Source organism: Phocoena sinus, chromosome 14, assembly GCF_008692025.1.
Source record: "Phocoena sinus isolate mPhoSin1 chromosome 14, mPhoSin1.pri, whole genome shotgun sequence".
Classification (NCBI taxonomy): Eukaryota; Metazoa; Chordata; class Mammalia; order Artiodactyla; family Phocoenidae; genus Phocoena; species Phocoena sinus.
In genome coordinates, this window is record NC_045776.1 from 72,541,394 (window position 1) to 72,566,569 (window position 25,176).

General features: G+C 40.7%; 1 protein-coding gene across 19 annotated transcripts in view; it reads right to left on the reverse strand.

Moving 5' to 3' along the window:
- GIT2 (GIT ArfGAP 2) overlaps nt 1-25,176 on the reverse strand; it is a 49,699-nt gene that overhangs the window by 12,487 nt on the left and 12,036 nt on the right. For 6 of the 19 annotated variants that reach the window (XR_004345372.1, XM_032602564.1, XM_032602567.1 and 3 more), the window contains 8 exons: nt 17,089-17,134; nt 15,919-15,970; nt 12,518-12,590; nt 12,174-12,271; nt 10,885-10,996; nt 7,743-7,885; nt 5,545-5,694; nt 1,589-1,837 (listed from right to left, as the gene is read on the reverse strand). Coding sequence is in view for 18 of the 19 variants with exons in the window: in XM_032602564.1 (XP_032458455.1) it covers nt 1,589-1,837; nt 5,545-5,694; nt 7,743-7,885; nt 10,885-10,996; nt 12,174-12,271; nt 12,518-12,590; nt 15,919-15,970; nt 17,089-17,134 (923 nt within the window). In the remaining variant the exon portion in view is untranslated. Of the gene's footprint in view, nt 1-1,588; nt 1,838-2,394; nt 3,168-5,544; nt 5,695-7,742; nt 7,886-10,884; nt 10,997-12,173; nt 12,272-12,517; nt 12,591-15,918; nt 15,971-17,088; nt 17,135-25,176 lie in introns of those variants that run through there. The other 13 variants (XM_032602572.1, XM_032602574.1, XM_032602571.1 and 10 more) reach the window with 9 other exon arrangements.

Consider the following 25,176-nt stretch of genomic DNA (forward strand, 5'->3'; position numbering starts at 1 on the left):
AAAAAACCCCACCTCCTACCCTGGCTTCGGCCCAGGTTTCCCAGAAAAGAATCCTAAAAAGCGACTCACTACACACATGAGATCAGTGCTGAAACTTCCACGCTAGCCAATGACAGATCCCTAGAGATGTTTAATCCCTTAGTGAAATGCCTCTTGGAAATTACTTGGAATTTATAAGGCTACTTTTCTATGAGGGAAAGACAATACCTAGCATAATTTGTCAAATTTGCCAATGTTTCTTTTTTTTTTAATAGATAGCCTTAAACAAATATTTGTTTTTTAACCAGGACAGATGATATGAAATGAAAAACTATACAAATGATTTAAAGTTGGTATACGCTATCAATCTGATCCTTAGTACAGATATAGAACTTTTACAATAATAAGACGTTCTTACATTTTAAATGTTTCTAAAATTAAAAAGTACACTGTGAAAACTAACAAAGTGGCTTTTCCTAAATTTTGTTTTCAGTTATACAAAAATAAGATTCTTAACTTAGTTCAATGGCATTCCCATTACACCCAATGTATCAAATCAATTGCTTTAGAATGTTCAGCCCAAACAACTTAAAAAGTTGAAGTAGTAGACTCCCAATTACAATATAACAACACTGTAATTTTATCACATTAAAGCTTGACAAAATTAAACTAGGGCTTAATTTCCTAGACCATATCCTTTACTTTCTATTTACTCTGAGAATTTTTTTGGAAATTCCTATAAGAGTGGACTGAAGAATAAACTCTGACATTCAAAAAGATAAATATTACTCTTTGAGAAAACATCACATAGGTTCAAAATGCCTGCAACATTTTGTCAAAACATAGGTTTTTTAAAACAAATTAATCCCCAAGAAATATAATATTTGAAACCCTCACAACACAACAGTTATTCCACTGTAGAATAGGAGCATTAGTAGCCTGTTACAGAATACAATCTTTGGAATGTAACGCTTGTAAGGTCGATATAGAATTCTTACATCTCATTCTTATGAGGTGAAAAAGCAACACTTTCTCCATGCAGGGAGGAGGATGCAGCTAAGCAGGCACACTGACCACAGGTGCAGGGGCTGCGGAGGCCCAGAGGCTTCCAGACCTGGCCTGCATGCCCAGGCCACAGACGCCACCCGCTCCACTGGGAGGAGCAGAGGAGGTGCTCCTTGAATTCTCAGGGCTCCTGTGCGTAAGGGGGCACATGCCCATCTACCTCAAAGAAGACGGTACTTACTGCCGCCAGTAACCTTTATAATTTGCTTTTGTTTTTGGAAATAGGGAAGGAAGCTTGTTACCAAGAAAGTTCCAATAGTGGCTGGCTGGGAAAGATATTATGGATACGGGGGAGAAAAAGGGGAGAGGGGCTGAGCAAGAGCCAGAATCCCCAGGGTCGTTGGAAAACTTTCGGCCAGGGGCCCTGAGTGCTTGTGGGAACACCGCAAGCACCTGTCGACATGTTAATACAGCAAACACAAGGACGACTCTTGTAGCCCAATTTGGCAAAGCAGAGACTGGGGATCCGCAGGTTCAGAAGAGGGAAGGCAGGAGTCAGGCTGGACAGAGAGTGAAAAGCAGAAGCGCCAGTGGTGTTACTTACGTGCGCGGGGAAAGGCTGGAGTCTCGTCCTGCTCTCTTCGGGGTGGTTCACTTCTCCCATTGGGAGATAGGGTTTCTGACCTGATCCCGTCTCGTACATGGACATGGGCCTACTGCCCCGGGCAGATGGACGTCTCTTTAAAGAAGAGTGGTTGGAAGTGTCTGTGTACTCAGAATCAGTTTGCACCTGATATATATTGGTTGTGGCCTGTTTCCTGAGGTTCGAATTTTCACTCTGGAGTGTTTGAAGCTGAAAGACATGTTTGGCAGTGGGACTGTGTTTTTCTATAGCAAGCAGAAAAAGCAAACACCAAGTAAACGCATACAACTACCAGCTTTAACAATAAGAACAGTTAATAGCTCGCTGGGTTGAAAGTCAAAGGCAACTACAAACCAAAACTCTTTCTTCTAGAATAAGTGAAACGCAATCAACTCACTTTGTCACTTAAGCAAATTAAATAGCTAATTTCTGAATGGAAAAAGTTGCAGTTTGGACTTTTTAAAAGCGAACTGTCTAACCACGTAAAAATTGGTCATGGTGGGCCTGGGAAACGTTTGCAGGCAAGCTGCACTCTGGATTATTCTAAGGCTGTTTCAAGCAAGAGCTTGAGATCATTAAGACATCACTTAGGTAACTTGCTTTTCAAATGAGACCTGAGCAATTTGCAAATGCCAAAAATGTCAGCAGACACCATGGAAGCAGCACAAAGATAACCAGAGTTGCTTTGCAAAGCAAGAAAGACAGTGAAATTCAGCTTATGAAAAATCAGATGAGCTACTGCTTCCCAAAAAGCCAACAAGAAAAAATAAGATCAACAAGTTTTTATTACATAATACTCTTTAAAATTCCAAACAATTTAGCACTTTTTTAAAAAGAGAGGGAACCAGATCTTGGTTAAGTTTGCTATATTAACATATCACGAAGAAAACCGGAGACCTATTGAACTATCAACATCTTCGTCTGAACGCTCCACGTAGCGCGCGCTGCCCTCTGGTGATCGGTCATCTTTCAGCCAGGGCCGGAATACCTGGCCTCTCTCTCCTTTGGCTCTGCCGCCCAAAAATGCGACCGTGGTGGTGTCAGCTTTAAACATCTAATCTGCCTGGCACCACCCCGTTTTAGTTAGAGGCTGTCACTTGGAGACCCTGAACGCTCCTTCCATTCCTTACATGCAGGCTGCTTCATGGCGCTGGATGAATTAGAGTTAAGGGATCAGCAAGGAACCGAGTTACTCTTTAGCATCTGGCATTTTAAACACAATTAACTGAGTCCAGGCTGCACAACGTCCTTCCCCTCTGGTGCTCCTCCATCTTCCAGGACATTTTATAAGCTGGGTGTGGTGTGAGTTCAGCTGTCTACTCTTTGACAGAGATTGTAAAATGTGACCAAATTCCCCACCAGGGCCAAGGCTTAAGTCCACAAGCAACTGTGTTTGCACCAGGAGATCATTACTTTTTCAATAGCAAGCCCATTCAGTGTTAGGAGTTACTTTCAATTTCTATTTTAGAAAGCACCGATCTGTGAAAAATACACCAATAGTGGCTGCTCCTCTTCATTAATTAGCATCTTTTCCAAGCAACTGTTAAATGTGAAAGATCAGACACAAATCATGCTACTTCGTCAACTATATATATATTAAAAAACTTTACCTAACTTTGAAATAAAATCAATGCATCTTCGCTAAACAAACAAATTCCACATACTTTATATTAGTAGTGCCAAACTTTTGTGAAAGTCTGATTTACTGTCTTTGCAACAGAAATACTCTCATTCTCAGTTTTCTCAAAGCGTGATCCCTAAGAAAGGATAGATTGCTTCTACACCAGAAAGGCTTTCATGGCATAACTTGTATCTGCAACTCCCTTTCCAAAGAAAGAACAGCTGCAAAGTGACAAACAGCTACTGAAAATTCCTACATTCTAGGAAACAGACAGGCATAAAGTGCCTGTCAAAACTACTTATTAGGGAACCCATGTTCTACAATGAAATGGTCAAGGTCCAACCAGTGAGGAGCATAACCGACACATGGTCCTCAGTGTAGGACTGGGGGATCTGGTCACATGCTTGTGTGTCTATGCGAAAACCTCTTAGAGTATTTTAGACAAGGTCTTGAAATCTTAAACTTTATCTTCACACTTTTCACTCTAAAACATCCAGCCTGGGTTTTGCTTTAATGTGCTTTGATGACCACTAGTTCCTGGTCTCAATTTTTTTTAATTTTAGTACTCTGTACTTAGCGAGATATCCTCAGATAAATCTGAATGGTGCTTATCTTAATAAGAACCAGACTACACTTTTTTTGGCTGGAAGGAGTATAACAGGACATGAAAAGTTATAGATAATAGGTTCATAAATCAAAAGCATGTCTAAGAATTGAGGAGATAATCTATGAACAATGGCAAATAATTCCACTCTGCATTTCTTAAAGAAGCTTGAGACATTTGCTTTCAGAGATTCGAGGTTATCTCTGGTGATTTCTACAAATACTAAAAGGAGAATAATAAGAATAAAAATGGTGATGCTTAGCAGACTGATTTGCAGTGGCAAAGTCAGCATGTTTCAGAAAAAGTCACCTCAAAAAAATGCATTAGTTCAATTAATGAGACAAACTGTGATTCATTAAACAAAAATATTCCAGAAAAGACAGAAAAAGTGCAAGTCCTGTATGCTATGGCAAAAAGGCACTTTGTCTGTCTTGTTCATGGCTGCACACCAGCCGGCGACAGGGCCAGGGTAGCACAGGACAAGTGTTTGATTAAAATCTGATCAATCTTCAGGCATTCTTGTCCCCTTCTATTACAGGTATTGAGGCCATCTATCTCAAAACGTCTCCAAAAACGACCTAGAACTCAAAAGAATCCTGGACCAAGCCGCAGACAAGGGTGCACTGCAGTGTTCTTCCCTGACAAGCAGAGGGGCACGGACCTCTTCTTAGATCTTCAGCCTTCCTTTAGTAAGCACCACTGAAAAGGGCCCAGCCACAAATGAGGTGCACCATGTCCTCTGTTCTTGATAATGATTCTGAAGCATCACTCTTCAAATGATAGTAGGAAGACACAGATATATACTTTGTTTTGTTTCTGTTTAAGGAAGTGTACAGAATCTCATTTTGTAGAGCACACTGAATGATGGGAGCAGTACCTACAAAGTCTCGGGCAGAATTTAGAATCTTTCCACTTCTTTTTCTTAGCATTCTTATAAAGAGTTATATACGTAATCCTCTCTGAAGCACATTCCTTGCTACTATTAGCCATACTTTTTTTACAGATAGAGATTAATATATTTATATATTTCTAACTCTCTCAAAAGGCGGCAAACAAGGAAATGCCGAGCAAATGGGATTGTTTCTTACCAGCGTACAGTTCTCGCTGGTGCAAACACAAAGTTTTCTTACATTTACTGAGTACCTATTCTGTGGCTCTGAGGACATCATAAATTAGTGGTAATTACTGGTGAAAAAAAAGCAGGGCTGTGGGACTGGGCTGCCAGGGCAGGGGTGGGTAATATCTTAGACTACAGTGAACAGGGACAGTACCCCTTGTGTGGCATGGGGTTTGGAATGCGGATAAACACATACACCTGTCCTGGGCTTTCGTCTGCCCTGTCTTCATGGCGTGCTTATTCTTTAGAACAAGCAATAAATAGGAAGAATGACATCCATGGAGTGGTGTCTAGCTTCCCAGGAAGCACAGGATAGTGCAAGGGTTTCTACAACTGACACAAACACTTAATAGGCTGTAATGTTTTCCTACCTGGGAAACTTACACTGGATTTATTTCTAATCAAAGCTACTTCACTTAAAATATCCAAAATACATACTGCTTCCAAAAAGACAGCTTGGCCCAAAGATTTTTAGATCTGTGCTTCTTCCCTCTGACCACAAGCATCATGCCTGGGATTCTTCCTTATACTATGGGGTTAAAGAGCAACCGTCCTGGCATTTATTGACATGTTACCTTTTTCTGCATAATTCTCAGCTCGTCACTCAAGTTGTTATTCACCTTCATTAGCTGTTGTATCTTGGCCTCAGAAGCCACTAGAGCGTTTTTGACCTCCATAAATTCCTGCACAGTGACTGGTCCATCTGATAAATCTGAATCTAGGCTCTAAAAATAAATTGGGGAAAGTGTTCACAATCTGAGACAATGATAACATTCAAGACCAACTGCTAAAGAATTTCAAATTCTGACCATGCCAGCTGGATCGCAAAGTTAATCAAACCAAATCAAAGCTTCTAAGCGTAATGCAAAAATAAAACATAAAGGTAGGGCTACGAAAGTATTTGAAAAGTTTTAAAGTCAATTATTTTCTAATAGATCAGAGAGTGGGGCTACAAATCCTTTCTGACAATGACTATGCACATCTGTCTTGTCTGCCTTTCTCTTGCTCATTCATTTTTTTTATTCATTATTTCATTAATTCACTCATTCCAACTTTTCTGATGCTTTTTTACTAAGCATCAGGCAGTGTTCTAGGGGCTTGGGATACATAAGAAAAGAAAATAGATAAAGATTCCTGCTTCCATGGTGTTTACATCCCAACAGAGTGAGAAAGGGAAAAAATAAAAAACTATATAGTACGGTGAAAGGTGATAAGTGAGATGGAAAATAAATAGAATGGATCAGAGTGAGGGGCTGGGGAGCTGAAGCTGGGGTGAAGGCGGGTGCATTTTAACCTGACACGTGGGTAGGTGGGACATGAGCAACAGCCTGCAGGAGGGGAGGTCATTAGTCAGATGGCTGTCTGGAGGAAGGGTGTTACAGCCAGTGGCAGGGCTCAGCTGGAGGGAATGGGTGTGCAAGGCGGAGAGGAGGCGGAGGCCGGCCAGTCTAGGGACCCCGTCGTGTAGGGTCCTGTCATGACCCGGCTTTCACTTGAGTGAACCCAGCGCTTCTGTGGAGACCGGGCAGAGATGTTTCAGATGGAACAGGTGACTCCTGCTACCCCCTCCACATTCCCTGCATCTGCCAGTGGCACCACTGGTTCTCACAGCTGTGTAAGCTGGAAAACTCTGGACAGAACTCCAGTAAGTCTACCTTCCCACTTCAAATATCCAACTTATTGCCAAGCCCTGCCTTTTTTATCTTCCTCCTGTTCATCCATTCTCAAATGTTTGCTGGGCTCCTCTGTGGGCCAGGTCTTGGACACTCAGCAGTGGGTAGACCAGCCAGGCCCCTGCTGCCCTGTCCTCGGGCTCACACTTTGCTACAGTAACTGTTCTTCCATCCAGACCCTCCCAGCCAAGGCCCTGAGGTAAACGTGTGTAACCTCTTGTTTGGACCTCGTCAGCACCTCCTACTTGGGTTCCCTTCCTCCACTCCCTGGTCCACTGGAACAGTCCTCCCAAAACAGAGGACCCAACATGGCTGACATCACCCTCCTGCCCTGCCTAAAAGCTTCCTGGGCTCTGCACTGTTGGCCAAGGTCCAGGCTCTTTGGTCTGGCGTCATGCCCCTGCATATGGTGTGACCCCTGCCCTCTGCTGCAGCTCTGACTCCCACTCCTTTCAGGCTGACTCCACACGTGACCAGATTCCCCCGCCCCCCCACTCCGCTGTCTCACTTCCTCTCTGTCTAGCCCACCCTCCCCAGCCTCTCCACACGCCCACATCCCAGGCATTCTTTTTTTTTTTCCCAGGCATTCTTCAAGGCACACGTTAAAGCCTCCCCTGATACTCCTCCTCAGTGACAAGTTGTGTCTCTGTTGACCGCCCCACCCCCCTCTTGTGTCTGTGTTTATGACCCTGTACTGCAGTTCTCTCTCCTCCTGGGCGGGCGGTGACGGCCTCATAGAGGAAAGGGACTAGGCCTCACTCAGGAGAATATTATCCAGGGAAGTGTGGATAACTACCCAACGAAAGTAAACATTCGTTTAAAGAATAAAACCCACCAGTCCTTCCTCACAGGTTTTATAAAGTCAAAACTGCAGAAGGGCTGTGAGTCAACAATTGACTCAGGGACAACAGACCCCCTATTTTAAAACTATTTACCTCATTGACCTTTGCTTGGCCCAAGCTAGTAGAAAACCTGACTCTACTTCCAGAGCACTTTTCACAAGCCTAGCCCTCAAGTGATTTACAAAGCAGGCAAATTTTCAGAGGGAAAGATCTGAAAAGAAAACACAGTCTCTTTCTGTGTGCGGTGTGCCACCTCACCTTCTGCCTGTGTGCCTTGCTCGCAGTGGCGTCCAGATCCGTGTCTTCATCTGATGCCACACTGTCATAGTCCGGCTGGTCATTGTCCTGACTCTCACCACTGTGCTGGTTACTGATTGTTTTCAGTATGAGCTCCACACTGTCTATCAATAGAAGCAAAAAACTTTACTTCAGGCTTGCAAAAAACTTTTTTCCTAAAAAACTAGCCATTTAAAAGACTGGAAGAAAATGACAGAAATAGCAGGGTTATATTCACACCAAAAAGGGATAACAGCAAGTTATCAACTGAACAGAAAGTCTACTAAAAACTGCAGAGACAGATTTAAGCATTCCTCTGAGCGACCTGCCAAATGTGGGCAAATTAATTAGATGGTTTAGGAAAAAGCTGCTCAGATAAGGGGACAGGTTCCCAAATTTGTAATCATTCAAGGAAACAGGGTGTAGCTCGAAATCATGAAAATAAAGCTGTAACTAATGTAAGATTAACTGCAATTCGGTTATAATTGTACCTTGTTTACAAGGTAATGTCAAGTCAAAACAGAAAGGAAATTGTTAAAGTGGAGCCTAGAAACCAGGTGATCAAAGAGTAGGCACATCGGCCTTTCGTTAGCTGAATGCCAGTGAGAGAGAAAGAGGAGATGATCCATTGGACACACGTGGGCACACCAGGAAGGTATGGTCTATAGGGAAGCAGGGATGACTCCATTGGCTCCAAGACATTTTGAATGAAAGATTTCACAAATTATCCAAGTCTCTCCACTTTCTTTCAGGCAACTCAAGCAAACCTCTAATTTCCAATATTGTTTCTGGATATTTCAATGGATAATATCTTGGTGATAAATTATGTTTACTTAAAAGGAATTTTAATTTTTAAAATTAATATTTAAAATATACATGCCGGGGCTTCCCTGGTGGTGCAGTGGTTAAGAATCCGCCTGCCAATGCAGGGGACACGGGTTTGAGCCCTGCTCCAGGAAGATCCCACAAGCCTCGGAGCAACTAAGCCTGTGCACCACAACTACTGAGCCTGTGCTCTAGATCCCGCAAGCCACAACTACTGAAGCCCATGTGCCACAACTACTGAGCCCATGCGCCTAGAGCCCGTGCTCCACAACAAGAGAAGCCACTGCAATAAGAAGCCCGCGCACCCCAACGAAGAGCAGCCCCTGCTCGCTGCAACCAGAGAAAGACTGTGCGCAGCAACGAAGACCCAACGCAGCCAAAAATAATTAAATAAAATAAATAAATTAAAAAAATATATATATACGTGCCATCAGATTATAGAAGTGATAAAGATTCAATATAGAAAAATTGAAACTGATAGAGTAATCATTCATAGCTATTGATACATGTGGTTCTATTTCCTTCCAGTCTTTTTCCTAAGCATATACACATACATACAGTCAATTTCATTATTTGTAGCAGTTACAGTCTATAAAGTTGCTGTGAAGAACAAATTAGCAAATACTAAACCATTGTTCTGACTGGAAACACAGGGTTAGGTTCCTGCAAACCTCTGATCACATTTTTGTCAACTGATAAATATATAACCTCATTTTACATGTGATTCTGTTTAAAGACATCTTTAATATATGTTGTTGATCTATTAACATTGAACTCATGGCCAACAGCACTATAACTCACGCCTGAACGAAGCTAGTCTAACACATGTATTTTCTCCACAAGGCACAACACGACCTTCTTGCATTTAGGAATCCTACACAGCTCTTCAGCACTCTACTTGGGGACCACTTCAAATAGTGAAATCATCAACAAAAACGGTAAAAGTGTGAAAACTGTGGCACTAAATAAATCTCAAAAAGGACACCTGTTTACAGTATAAGAGTTGCAATAAGGCAGAGCATGGCCTTGTTCAATCTCAGCTGGGAACGTGCATTTTGGGTGACTCAAATTTCTCAGCATGTTGCATACAGCCACAAATTACCATCAACGTGCTGTCAGTATGATTTTGAGGCAACAAATTTTAATGAATAGGTGAATTGGCAAATACGAGATCCGTGAGTAATGGGGATTAGTGGTATATTTATATTTACATGTGATATATTCACTTGTACATATGTATATAAATGTTTTCCTTACAAAATTTGGATTATACTAAAGCTTTTTAAAAAATTAATTTATTACTTTATATTATGTCATTACATAGTCTCTGAAAAAAAGTGTGCACTATTCAAATATGTAACTAACAATTGCTCTATTATTGCTTATTTGTTTCTAATGTTTCCAGTGCTATATATAACATACATGTAACATCTCTATTTCCTCTCAATCAACACCTAGAAATGGAAACACCAAATCAAAGAATTTGTACATTTTGAGACTTTAAAGGACCCTTATCACTGCACCTTCACCAAAATTTAATAAAGTTTCTTAGAACTTGTTTATGTCTGGTTGAATAAGTAAAATCAAGAAGAACAAATCGCTGTCAGTTAACGATTACTATCTCTGGGGAGTGTGATGCTGACTGAAAACTGAATCTTTACAGTATGTATTTTTCCTGTTTACATGTTTTTCAATTTAAAAATGTATTATTTCTACAATTAGAAAAAAACAAAAAAGATACAGCATCAGGGCTGGGGAGGAAGTACGTTCCCAAGCATGGAGACAGGACCCTGAGCTACTGAACAAGACTCAAAGGGCACCTCGGAAATAGGTGCTTGGTGCTCTCTTCACAATTTTAAACCCCAATAACTCTTGCTGTAGACATCTAAAGTTTATAGCGACAAATTCTAATTATGGAGAACTCAGTCTTGTAGGTAAACAACAGCAGGTTAGCTGGAATTTCAGTCAAGAGGGTTTAGTTTCTTATGTCCTTTAACAAGATCTAAGTCAGACTTTTGAGTTAATTTCACAATGCAATTTTTTAGGGAAGACAGGTGACCCAAGAGGTAAAAAATCATATATAAGATAAATCTGAATCACAGTTAATAGCGCTGAAATATTTATAATTCACCAGGACTCAAAGAGAGAAACTTGTCGTCACAACATAGCACCAATAAAACTTACAGGGCTTTAACTAAGCTGTGGTGTCAATGACTGCTTTAATTATTTTTATAACTTTAACACTCGTGCGAAGTTTTAAGGCCAAAGAAGCAAACATTTAGAGGTCTGAAACAGTTACCTTTTGAACTAGAGAGAGGACTACCTTGCTGTCTCCTCTTGGCATCACTGAGAATGTCGATAACCAGAGTGGCAAACTCATGGGCGTTAAACCGAGCTAGTTTCTGTCTGCCCTGAGGGTGAGAAAATAATTGGAAAGAGTCCCAGATGTAAAAATATACACATATTCACATAAAACTAGTCAGACTACTGTTAGACTTCGGCAAAGACCTTCCAGCATGCTCAAAGTATCATCAATCACAGCCATAACTGAATCAAATTTAACATTTTCCTTGTGAACAGTTTAAAACCATTTACATAATAGAACAATATAACATTTAAGTTCTCACAATGCATATCTATTTTTGTGAACCAAAACAAAATGGCTCTCTTAATGCTTTCTTTCTAATATCAATTCAGTTTTGAAGTAGGCCTACTAATCAAAAATTAATTTGAAGGGACAAATTTTAAAATTTCAACATAAAGTTATAGTCTAGATGCCGGGACTCATTATATCATTATATATAACCAGTAATCAATAAAAATGAAAAGAGCTTCATAATTTACTCAGTTTCACTGCTCTTGGTGGATGGTTAGGCTTTTTTCAGTGCTCTGTTATTACATACAGTGCTTCGATGAAAATGTGCATAAAGCTTTGTATTTTTAGTTTATTAGAACATATTCCCAGATGAGGAATTCCTATGTGGAAGGATGCAGTTAATCTTGAGGCCTCTGAAACCAGTTAACAGATTGCTTTTCTGAGGTCTGCAGCAATTTAAACTCTTATCTGTAGCATGAGAAAGCCCATCTTGCCACATCCTTACCAGTCTGGAGTATCCTTTAGTATGTATTGATACTTTATTAAGTTGATTGATAAAACTTGCATTAATGCCTTCAGGTTGCTTTCTTTGATTACTAATGAGATTAAACATTTCTTCACATTTGAAAGCCATTTATTATTTCTTACTTTCTTTCTTTCTTTTTTTGCCCTTGTACTTGTGGAATCTTAGTTCCCCAACCAGGGATTGAACCTGTGCCATCAGCAGTGAAAGTGCGGAGTCCTAACCACTGGACCGTGAGGGAATTCCAGCCATTTGTATTTCTTTTGTGAATTGTTTTATATTCTTTCCCAGTCATCTATTAACTTCTATTGCTTTTCTTATCAACTTGTGAGGGTGTGTGTGTGTAAAGGATATTAACATTTTAATCAATCAAAAAATCTTACATACCTGTCCTGGGAAAATAAAATGCCATGATATCAGCCATTCCCCAAATATCACTACTAGTGAGTTTTTGGACTTGGCCACTTGCCTGGTTCCGTGTCGATGAATACTCGGGATTGACTGGAAGGAAGGGGACGACGGTTGTCTCGGTCACCAGGGTGCTGTGATTTTGCGTGGCAAGCCAGACTAGCCAGAGGAAAGAGCCAGAGATAGAATCTCATCACCACGGGCACCACTGCTCCTCTAAGAGCCGCGGCTCTCGCATTACTAGGTAGACTAGGGACAGCACACTCCGAAGCCAGCATACACGAGAGTCAATGTTGACACACGTGTTATCAGGACAGTAAAAATTGGGCAAAACACTGAGGCTGGCAGCTTGTTGCTGCCTACTGATAACAGAAGCTTAGTAGATAAAGCCACATGTTAAGTCACCTGCATCAGTCTCTCGCCTGTCAACTTCATCGTACACATCCATGGCAAGTTCTTCAAACAAATGATTACTTAGCTGAAAGTAAAAAAATATCAGGAACACAAGGGACAAGGATTAACACTAGGAAGATGAGTGGGGACTGCGATGTATTCACCCTTCTACCTCCAACGTCTTATCCAAAGCCAGTGCTTACTTAGTAAATGCCCACCATTATTAAACAGACAGTAACATTTCCAAAATAGTACAGATCCTCTAGAAATACCTGCCACCCACAGCAGCCTCCCTCCTGATATGCAGATAGGGCTGTGCCATAAGGGAAGCAAGAGGCATCTAAAGTGCCTATCTCAAAGGCAGGGTCCAGTTCTCCGCTCTTCGTGTGACATCACCTTTTTAAAGTCTCTTCTGCTCTTTTGAGAATGTTTGCCAGTACCCGCTCTGCCCCCAGTATATGGGATCTGAAACCCTTGGTAGGATAAAGAAGTCAAAACACACCATTTCGAGAGGATAAAAAGTGCCACTGAAGGAAAATACCACCCAGACCTCGGTTAAGTCTCTCTGCTGTCTTCCTCAGTAGAGGTCCCCCAAACCCCTACAAAACTACCTAAGCGTCCCCTACCAAGGACAGCCCGTCTAATCAGTACATTGTGCAGTGTCCCAACAAAACAATCCCCACAGACTGGGGTGACCTCCTGGCAGCAACTGGGTCTTCCTCAACCCAGAGGAGGCTAAGCCCCTACCAGGCTGGCTCTAGCTCTTTCTGCACTTTTTGCCTCATGAAACCCTGCCGCTCGGTGGCTGTTACTTCTGAGTTGACTGCTTCCCCACTCTGTGAGGGAAGATGCTGAATTTGATCCATCCTCTACTGTTCCCTACATCCCCACACAGTACCCAGCACCAAGATGGGACCCAGTAAATATCCATTCATACACTGACCAGAAGGTACTTCATGCAGAATTTAAAGCTGGCTGCACACACCTCACTGAACTCGTTAAAATGGGTACAATACATTGTTAGGTGACAAAAGCAGGATATAAAATTCTATAATTATGCTTCAGTTAAAAAAAAAAAGGTAGGCATCGGAAACAAGAATGAGAAAAAATATACCAAAATATTGAGCGTGAACCCATTAAGAATATAGTAAATGAGGATGATTCCCCTTCTCTATTTTCCAAATTTTATCTAGTGTGGTTACATTACATTTATATTTAAAAATAAACTCTGAGAGCCTTTTGCTGGATAAGGTGATGAAGGATTGGGAAACTGAACTTGTACCATAAACACCCAATCTGTTTCCTCTAAGGGGCTACAAGCTAATGTTATTATTACTAATAACTACAGCAGCAACACTGTTGCGGGCTTACATCCCAGGAGCCTTGCTAATACCATCATCATTGTAAATACAACACCTCTCTGAAGACAGGAACTACTATTATACCACTTTACAGAGAAGGATATCAAGGCACAGAAGTTAGCTTACCTAAAGTCACAAAGCCAAGAAGTGATGGACCTGGGATGCAAGTTTCTCTTAAAATGTTAATATTTACTTTACTAATTCAAGGAATACATTAGTGGTCTTATATTTCTCCCAGCTTTTCACTAGGGAGGGAGGAAGGAAAGAGGGAGGGAGGGAGGGAGGGAGGGAGGGAGAGAGGGAGATATTGTGGAATAAACACTGAATTGGCACTGATAGGAGGCGGAGACCACAGCGTGGGGGCAGCTCACACTCACTGGGCAGCTCTGACTTGCTGCCTCTGCTGGATCACCATCTCCCTTTCTAGGAGAGGACACCGAGGTACACAGAGGTGAAGGAGCTCGTCAGAGCCGAGATCCACACCTGACCAGTCTGACCCACAGCCCAAGTTCTTGAGAACTATGCTCAACTTTGTCCCAGATGTTTATCTAGTGCCTGCCACACGCTAGAGATATTACAGACATAACCCCAGCTTTCAGCCTAGCAAATGTAGAATAGGATAGTCAAGGGGAGCTTGGATTTTATCCATGTTTGAATTATTTAAAATAAAAATTGGCTTACATACTGTTAAGTAATTAAAAGGAAATCACAGAATATTCACTGCTGACTCCAAAGCTTATCATCCTAATCATCTTACTATATGACCTCCTTAATTTAAGAAAGGCAATAAAAACACATACACACAAAACTGCAGATAGAGAACACAGAGACACCAAATTGCATAAAATACATTTATTTCATATTACAGTTAAATGCTAGTAATGAGAAATTCATTTAATATAATATTTAGTACTTAATATTATATGAAATTCTAGTAAAGAGTCTTCTATGAAAAGGGGAATGAAGAGTAAGACATAAATTAGGGGAGTTGCAAGTTCAGAGTTAGGCTTTGGGAAAACTCCTACCTACACTGTGAAGGGGGTCAGATTTCAGCTACTTGAATGATGAAAGGGAGGGTAGCTGGGAAAGCACAGCAGGCAAAAGAGGATTCCTGAAAGAGGACTTGAAGGTGGCCTCCGAGGGTGCTAACCCTTAAAGAAATATTTAAACGCACGCACCCACCCACACCCACACCCACACCCACACCCATACCCACACCGTGGGAACCAGCTGGGAAGCAGGGCAAGAACTGAAGGGTGAGAGTGGGATGACGCCCATAAAGGCTACGAAAAGAAGTTAAGAATCTTGGTTCTGATCTTGAGAGCAATGAGAACAGCTGAGGCGGGTAATCTGGTGGTTAGAACGGCTGGGGAAGCACTGGGCGAGGCTTCATTAGTGGGGACTAAACAGAGAGAAACTGTTCCCAGAGGAGTAGATTTCTCGGGGTCCTGACTAAGGCTGAAATGGGCAGGCTGAAGAGAAACACAGAGACTAAAGTGAGCTTGTGACCTGCAGAACTGGGCAAACTCTGAGCACATAGTTGAGGCAGAACCAGCAGTTAGAAGCCTACATTTACAAAACTCTGATGAATGGCGTGGGACACGCACGACAGTTAGCGGTGGCTGGATCCCAAATAGCAGCTAGTCAATCTACAGTACTCACCGTTCCAGTTTCAGCTCTTATCATTCTCTAGCATCCTATGAGGCTACAGGAAGTAATCCCAAGAAGTGTGTCCCATTTATTCATGTACATTGAGAGAAACTAGGGAACTCTTACGGGGAGAAACAACTTCCTAATGTCAAAGGCACAGTCTTCACTTTTAAAATGACAGAGAAAAATGCCATTATTTGAAGCCAAGCCAATAAACTGGATATACTAAACTTACTAGTACTTTCATTCTTCTTTGCTACATACTCGATGGTCTGCTTCTGATTTAACATCTGAGAGCATGAAACAAAGTCATCTGATGTACTAGGTAATGGGCTAAGAACAGGTATTAGCAGGACACATGGTTTTCCATACAGGAGTTCACTAGGAAAGAGAGATACTCACAGACTGAAGTTTCTTCTTAGCAGCTTTTGCCAATTCAGACAAATCCAGGCTGCTAAGAAAGTGTACAAAACTAATAAGCAAATAAATAAAACCATTTTCATGAGCTCTGTAGAAGATTAAGATAGCCAAGGGATTAAGATATTAATTACAGTTCATGGACAAGGTCAGAGGCCAAAATTCTACAGCCCAATCGTCAGTGAGGAAACTGAACAGAACTTAGTGAAAGTATCTCCTAGAAATACCATAATCATGCAAAGTGGTAAACCGAAAAATAATCACCTACTAGCCAAAAGGCAAAATTATTGCCAGGTTAGTCCCCAGGCCCTTTATGTGAGAAGTCGTAATTTTTAAAGTGTTAAAAAAAGCATGCAGAGGAAAATACAAAAAGGGCAGAATGTTAAAAAACAGAATGGTAAGATTACATATGGAATAGCAATTAACCATTTCATAAACTCTTGCCAGTACTTATGCAAAGTTTATTGGCTAAATCAGGGTTTAAAGTTCATTTCTGCAGCCGTGAACTCATCTGACCTTATAGACCAGGGGCAACAGATTATAACCCACATTTTGTTCGGCCTATGAGCTAAGCATAGTTTTTACATTTTTAAGTGGTTGGAAAAAAAACCCCAACAAATGATACTTCATAATATGTGAAAATTATATGAAATTCAAATTTTAGTATCCAGAAATAAAATTTTATTGGAACAGACATGCCCTTCATTTACATAGTGTCCATGGATGCTTTCATTTACAACTGGTAAAGTTGAGTAGTTGTGGCAGAGGCTGTATGGCCCAAAAAGCCTAAAATACTTACTATCTAGCCCTTAAGAACAACAAAATTTGCTGATCCCTGTCATAGACAAAGGCTACACTCTTATAACATAGAAATATTCTGTGATATATCCAGAGACACAATATACTGTCACAACTAGCTAAAACTGTGACAGTATCTCTAACTCCAATTGGATTAGCAAATTTCTTACTTGTGCTTTTTCAAACTTAAGTTTTATATGGTGGTTTACTTACAGCCATCTTATTTCCAAATTGCATAGCCATAAAAGAGAAAAATGTATGGGCTTTGTTAAACACAAAATATAATACACTTAAACACTATACAACCAAGGAAATACTAGTGACAGATAATATTGATTGGTATTTCAATGGCCTTACCTGTCTGCCATTTGAGGTATTATAAAGTGCTGTCCATTTTTGTGATCTGAAACAGAAACCAAGTCAAAGTTTTGTTCATATAAATATTGATAAGATCTGTAAAGGAATACCATCATTATTTTCTCAATTTATGTTTTGCAATTAGTATCTTCCCATAATTATGATCTATGTGGGAGAAACAGAAGTTGCCAGATTGACTACAACTTCTCAAAATCTGGCCAGTAGCAAGGATCATTTCCTTATTTTCTTCTGATACAAAGGTCCCAACGTCATTAAGTGGAAAGCCAATGCTCACCCTAATCCTTACGCTGTCTGTCCCCAGTATAACTAATGATCTTCAGCCATGGAAAGGACATTTAGGGAGCTGAAGTAGCTTGGAGCAGGCTTCCATCTGCTCTCCCATGTGGGATGGTGGGGCTTCCTTGAGCTTTAGTGGCTTACCTTCAAATTAATCAATTAGCATAAAACAGTCAGGGCTGGCCCAGGTGGTCTGGGCAGGTCCAGGCACGTGCTCTGTCTCCTATAATGCTGACTGAGTCCTAATCAAGCTTGTGGAGGACAATGATCATGTGTCAATGAGTAAAGCCACTATGAGCATTCACATACAGGTTTTTGTGTAAACATAAGTCTTTACTTCTCTTGCATAAATACCTAGGACTTCTGGGTTATAGGTAAATGCATGTTTAACTTGGTAAGAAACTGCTAGACTTTTTTCCAGGGTAGCTCTATATCACTTTTCTAACTGCAACGTATGAGAGTTACCATTGTTCCACACCTTCCCCAGCACTAGTGTTGTTTTGAGTTTTGTTTTATTTTGGTCATTCTAATAGGTACTTAGTGGTATCACACTGGGTTTTTTGTTTTTGTTTTTGTTTTTGCGGTATGTGGGCCTCTCACTGTTGTGGCCTCTCCCATTGCGGAACACAGGCTCTGGATGCGCAGGCTCAGCGGCCATGGCTCACGGGCCCAGCCACTCCGCAGCATGTGGGATCTTCCCGGACCAGGGCACGAACCCGTGTCCCCTGCATCGGCAGGCGGACTCTCAACCACTACGCCACCAGGAAAGCCCTTAACTATAGTTTTTGCAGAAAAAAAGCTTAAAATTTTGACAAAGGCCAGCTTATCAATATTTTCTTCTACGGATTGTGCTTTTGGTGTTACATTTAAGTACTTTATATAATCCAAGACCACTAAGATTTTCTGTTTTCTTCTAGAAGTATTAAAGTTTTAGGTTTTACATTTACATCTATGATCCATTTTCAGTTAGTTTTTTAAAAAATATTTTATGTTTGTTTATTTATTGGCTGCATCGAGTCTTAGTTGCGGCACGCAGGATCTTTGTTAAGACATGCGGGATCTTTTGTTGCAGCATGTGGGCTTCTCTCTAGTTGTGGTGTGCGGGTTTTCTCTTCTCCAGTTGTGGCGCACAGGTTCCAGGGCACATGGGCTCTGTAGTTGTGGTGTGCGGGTTCCAGAGCGTGTGGGCTCTGTAGTTTGTGGCACACGAGCTCTCTAGTTGAGGCATGCGCGCTCAGTAGTTGTGGTATGCGGGCTTACCTGCCCTGGCATGTAGGAACCTAGTTCCCTGACCAGGGATCGAACCCATGTCCCCTGCATTGGAAGGCGGATTCTTTACCACTGGACTATCAGGAAAGTCCCCTCAGTTTTTATACAAGATGTGAGGTTTAGGTTGAAGCTCATTTTTCTGCACATGGATATTCAGTTGTTCCAACACCATATACTGTACTGTCCTTTCTTAATTGAACTGCCTTTGCAACTTTTGTCAAAAGTCAATTGAATGGGGCTTCCCTGGTGGCGCAGTGGTTGAGGGTCTGCCTGCCGATGCAGGGGACACGGGTTCGTGCCCCGGTTCGGGAAGATCCCACATGCCGCGTAGTGGCTGGGCCCATGAGCCATGGCTGCTAAGGCTGTGCCTCCGGAGCCTGTGCTGCACAACGGGAGAGGCCACAGCAGTGAGAGGCCCGTGTACCGCAAAAAAAAAGAAAGAAAAAAAAAAGTCAATTGAATGTATTTGTGTGCGTCTATTTCTGGATTCTCTATACAGTTTCATTGATCTGTATGTCCACCTCTTCACCATAACCACTGTCTTGAGTACAGCAGAGCTTTACAGCAAGTCTTAAAATTCGGTGGTGTGATTCCTCCTATGTTACTACTGTTCTTTTGCAAAACTGTCTTGGCTATTCTAGTTCCTTTGTTTTTCCATGTAAAATTTAGAACCAGGATGTCCATGTCAATAAGCAAATCCTTTAATTGCATTAAATTTACAAATTAATTTGTGGAGAATCGTCATGTTAACTATATTGAGTATTTCAATCCATAAACATAGTAGAAACCCTTTTTCAGGCTTTCCTTGATTTCCTTCATCAGCATTTTGTAATTTTTGGCATATAGATTCCACATATATTTTGTTAGATTTATACCTAAGTATTTACTTTGAAGCTATTATAAGTGTTATTATTTTTCTAGTTTCAGGTTCTAATTGCCCACTGTTAGTCTACAGAAATATGATTCATTTTGGGTTGTTCATCTTGCATCCTGCAACCTTGCTAAACTCATTCATTAGTTCTAGAAACTTTATTATAGATTCCTTGGGATTTTCTACATGGAAATCATTTCATTATGAATACAGGCAGTTGTATTTCTTCCTTTTTAATCAGTGTGCCTTTTATTTGGTTTTCTTGCCTTATGGCACTGATTAGGATTTCCAGTGCAATGTTGAATAGAAGTGGTGACAGTGGACATCCTAGCCTTGTTTCTGATTTTCAGGCAAAAGCATTCAATCTCTCATCATTAAGGATGATGTTAACTGTGGCTTTTCAATAGATACTCTTTATCGGATTAAGGAAGTCCCTTCTATTCCTAGTTTGCTAAGGTTTTTCTTTTTCTTTAATCACAAAGGGATGCTGAATTTTATTAAATGCTTTTTCTGCATCAACAGGTAAGATTGTACAGCTTTCTTTTTTTAGTCTGTTAATGTGATGAATCACATTAACTGATTTTCAAATATTTTCAAATATCAGTCATATATCTGGAAACCCCACTTGGTATATTACATTTTCCTTTTTACATATTGTTGGATTCAATCTGCTTATAATTTGTTGAGAATTTTGGTGTCCCTGTTAGTGAGGGATATTTTTTGGTGCCATCTTTGCTGGGTTTGGTATTGGGGTAATGCTGGCCTCATGAAACGACTTGAGAACCATTTCCCCCTACCTTTTTTTTTTTACTGTTTTTTTTTTTTAACATCTTTACTGGAGTATAATTGCTTTACAATGGTGCCCTAGTTTCTGCTTTATAACAAAGTGAATCAGTTATACATATACATATATCCCCGTATCTCCTCCCTCTTGCGTCTCCTCCCACCCTCCCTATCTCACCCCACTAGGTGGACACAAAGCACCGAGCTGATCTCCCTGTGCTATGTGGCTGCTTCCCATTAGCTATCTATTTTACATTTGGTAGTGTATATATGTCCATGCCTCTCTCTCACTTCGTCCCAGCTTACCCTTCCCCCTGCCCATGTCCTCAAGTCCCCCCTACCTTTCTATTTTCTAAAAAATATCACATAAAACGGATGTTATTTCTTCTTCGAATGTTTGGTAGGATAGTCTCATTTTATGGGCAAAAATTGAAATGTGAATTCCGAATACTTAAAATACTTAATAATGTAATAATATAATATAAAATATAGTATAATAATATAAAATACTTAAAAATATCTGTAAAGAATTATAACTGCAAAGCTAGCAAGCCATGTGAGTCATAAGCCACACTGACTGTATTGCTGTATGGCAATACCACTTCAGCTGGTTCATAGTATTTACTAGTGCCATCATCTGGGCTAGGGTTTTCTTTAATGGAATGTTTTTAAGTACAAATTCAAGTTCTTTAAAATGTAGGATTATATATTTACATTATCTCTTTCTTCTTGGATAGGTGTTGGTAGTTTGTGGCTTTCAAAGAATTGGTTCATTTTATCTAAGTTGTCCAATTTATATGTACAGTTATTTATATTTTGCATTACCCTTTAATGTCTGTGGGTTTTTTTGTTGTTTTTTTTTTTTTTTTTTTTTTTTTTGTGGTACACGGGCCTCTTACTGCTGTGGCCTCTCCCGTTGCGGAGCACAGGCTCCAGACACGCAGGCTCAGCAGCCATGGCTTATGGGCCCAGCCACTCTGCGGCATGTGGGATCTTCCCGGACCGGGCCATGAACCCGTGTCTCCTGCATCGGCAGGCGGACCCTCAACCACTGCGCCACCAGGGAAGCCCTGTGGGTTTTTTAGTGACATCCTCCTACGTGTATTCTTTCCTTTTTTCTTTGTCAGTATGTCTAGACATTTACCAATTTCATTAATCTCTACAAAGAATCAGCTTTTGGTTTAATTGATTTCTCTCTACTGTTCTCCTTTCTCAATTTCATTGATTTCTACTTTTTATTATTTCTTAACTTCTGCTTGCTTTGGGTTTATTTTGCTCATCTTTTTCTAGTTTCTTGAGGGTTGGGAAGCTTAAATTAGGATTTGAGACCTTTCTTCTTTTCTAGCATAATAATTTAATGCTATAAAATTTCCTGTAAGCCTTGCTTTAGCTCCATCCCACAAATTTTGATTTGCTGTCTTTTCATTTTTGTTCATCCGAAAATATTTTCTAATTTCCCTGAAGACTTCCTCTTAGACCCATGGATTATTTAGAAGTATGCTGTTTAATTTCCAAGCATTTGGGTATTTTCCACTTATATTTTGATTATTTATTTCTAGCTTAATTCCATTATGGTCAGAGAATATACTTTCTAGGATTTTAATTATTTTAGACTTGCTAAGGTTTGTTTTATGACCCAGAATATGGTCTATCTTGGAATGTTTGACTGTGTACTCGAAAGGAACATATGTTCTGATGTTGTTAGGGAGAGGATGCTATAAATGTCAACCAGATGCAGTTGGTTGATGGTTTCAGTTCAATATCCTTGCTGATTTTCTACCTCTAGTTCTATCTATTAACTAAACGAAGACTGTTGAGTCTCCAACAATAATTGTGGATTTGACCTTTTCTCCTTTCAGTTCTATCAAAGTTTGCTTCCTATATTTTGCAGCTCTATTGCTGGGTGTGTACCCATTTAGAATTGTTATGTTTTTTTAGTGAGTTGACCCTTTTATCACGTTGTGTCCCTCTCTATCCCTGCTAATTTCCTTTGCTCTGAAGTCTACTTTGCTTGATATTAATATAGCCACTCTAGCTTGCTTTTTTTTTTTTTGCGTTACACGGGCCTCTCACTGTCGTGGCCTCTCCCGTTGCAGAGCACAGGCTCCGGACGCACAGGCTCAGCGGCCATGGCTCACGGGCCCAGCCGCTCTCCGGCATGTGGGATCTTCCCGGACCGGGGCAAGAACTCGTGTCCCCTGCATCAGCAGGCGGACTCTCAACCACTGCGCCACCAGGGAAGCCCCCCTCCAGCTTTCTTTTACCTAGTGTTGGCATGGTATATCTTTTTACCCCTTTTTGCTTTTTAACTTACCTATACCATTATATTTAAAGGGGGTTTCTTGGACACAGCATACAGTTAGGGCTTGTTTTCTTATTTTTAATCCATTCTGACAATCTCTGCTTTTAATTGGTGTTTAGATCATTAACATTTAATGTAATTATCGTTACATTTGGATTTAAGTCTATGATTTATTATTTAGTTTCTATTTGAACCTCAGTTGTTTGTTCCTCTCTCTCCCCTTTCCTCTCTTTTTTTGAATATTTTGAATCAAAACATCTTTTGATTATTTGGGTAATTTTTAACATTCCATTTTAATTTATCTCTAGAGTTTCTGACCATATATCACTGTATAGTCTTTTTTCAGTGCTAGGGATTAAACTATACATAACTTTTTACAATCTACTTAGAAGTAGTATTTTACCATTTTAAGAAGAATGCAAAAATTTACCTCCATATTTCTTTTACCCTCTCCCTTTTATGTTATAATTGTCAAATGCATTACACTGACATATGCTGAAAACCCCACTATACAATACTATAACTTTTGCTTTAAACTGTCATACACATTTTAGAAAACTTAAGAAGAAAACACAGCCTATTGTACTTATCCAGATACTTATTATTTCTGTTCTTCTTTCATTTCTAAAGCTCCAAGATTCCCTCTGGTATCAATTCCCTTCAACCCAAAGAACTTTCTTTAGTATTTCTGTTAGAGCAACTAATTCTCTTATTTTCTTTCATCTTAAAATGTCTTTAGGGGCTTCCCTGGTGGCGCAGTGGTTGAGAGTCTGCCTGCCAATGCAGGGGACAAGGGTTCGAGCCCTGGTCTGGGAGTATCCCACATGCTGCGGAGCAACTAGGCCCGTGAGCCACAACTACTGAGCCTGCGCATCTGGAGCCTGTGCTACGCAACAAGAGAGGCCACGATAGTGAGAGGCCCGCGCACCGCGATGAAGAGTGTCCCCCACTTACTGCAACTAGAGAAAGCCCTCGCACAGAAACGAAGACCCAACACAGCCAAAGATAAATAAATAAATAAATAAATAAATAAATAAATAAAGCTGAGCTGATGTCCAAAAAAAAAAAAAGTATTTTTTCGGGAATTTCCTGGTGGCACAGTGGTTAAGAATCCGCCTGCCAATGCAGGGGACACGGGTTCGAGCTCTGGTCTGGGAAGATCCCACATGCCGTGGAACAACTAAGCCCGTGCACCACAACTACTAAGCCTACGCTCTAGAGCCCACGAGCCACAACTACTGAGCCCGTGTGCCACAACTACTGAAGCCCGTGCACCTAGAGCCCATGCTCCGCAACAAGAGGAGCCACTGCAACGAGAAGTCCGCACACCACAACAAAGAGTAGCCCCCGCTCGCCGCAACTACAGAAAAGCCCATGTGCAGCAACAAAGACCCAATACAGCCAAAAAAAAATAAATTTATGAAATAAGAAAGTCTTTATTTTTTCTTCATTCCTGAAGGTTATTTTCACTGGAAATAGAGTTGTAGGTTGACAGTTCTTTTCTTTCAGCACTTAAAAAATATTGTTCTGCTGGGGCTTCCCTAGTGGTCCAGTGCTTAAGACTCCCACTTCCACTGCAGGGGGTGCACATTTGATCCCTGGTCGGGGAAGTTCCGCATGCCCCGTGGTGTGGCAAAAAAAAAAAAAAAATTGTTCTACTTCCTTTCCATCTCCATGGTTTCTGATGAGAAATCCACAATCATACAAATAATTGTTCCTTTGCATGGTATGTCATTTTTTTCCTCGGCTGCTTTCAAGACATTTTCTTTCTTCGATTTTTAGCTGTTCGATTTTGATGTGTCTGAGTGATGATTTCTTTTGAGTTTATTCGTTTGGAGTTCTCGGAGACTCTTGAATTGTAAGCTTACTTCTTTTGCCAAATTTAGAGTTTTTAGCCATATTTCTTCAAGTATTTTTTTCTGCATCACATTTTTTTTTTTTTTTTTTCGCGGTACACGGGCCTCTCCCGTTGTGGAGCACAGGCTCCGGACGCGCAGACTCAGCGGCCATGGCTCACGGGTGCAGCCGCTCTGCGGCACGTGGGATCTTCCCGGACCGGGGCACGAACCCGTGTCCCCTGCATCGGCAGGCGGACTCTGAACCACTGCGCTACCAGGGAAGCCCCTGCATCACATTCTTTATGATCTCCTTCTGGGAGTGTGATGATACAAATGTTTTGATTTTGTCCCATAGGTCCCTAAGGCTCTGCTTGGTTTCTTTTCCTCCTACTCTTTTTTTCTCTCTGTTGCTCAAACTGGATTATTTCTAGTGATCTATTTTCAATGCACTCTTTTCTTTGCCATCTCCATCTGCTATTAAGCCCAACCAGTGAGTTTTAAAATTTTAGTTATTGGATTTTTTAATTCTAACATTTCTGTTCTGTTCTTTTCTATATCTTCTATTTCTCTGTGGAGACTGTCTATATTAGATTTGTTTCAAGAACGTTCACACTTACTTCTTAGAGCATGATGTTACTATCTGTTTTAAAATCTTTATCTGATAATTCCAACATCTGAGTCATCTAGGGTTGGCATCTGTTAACTACCTTTTTCCGTGCAAGTCTTTG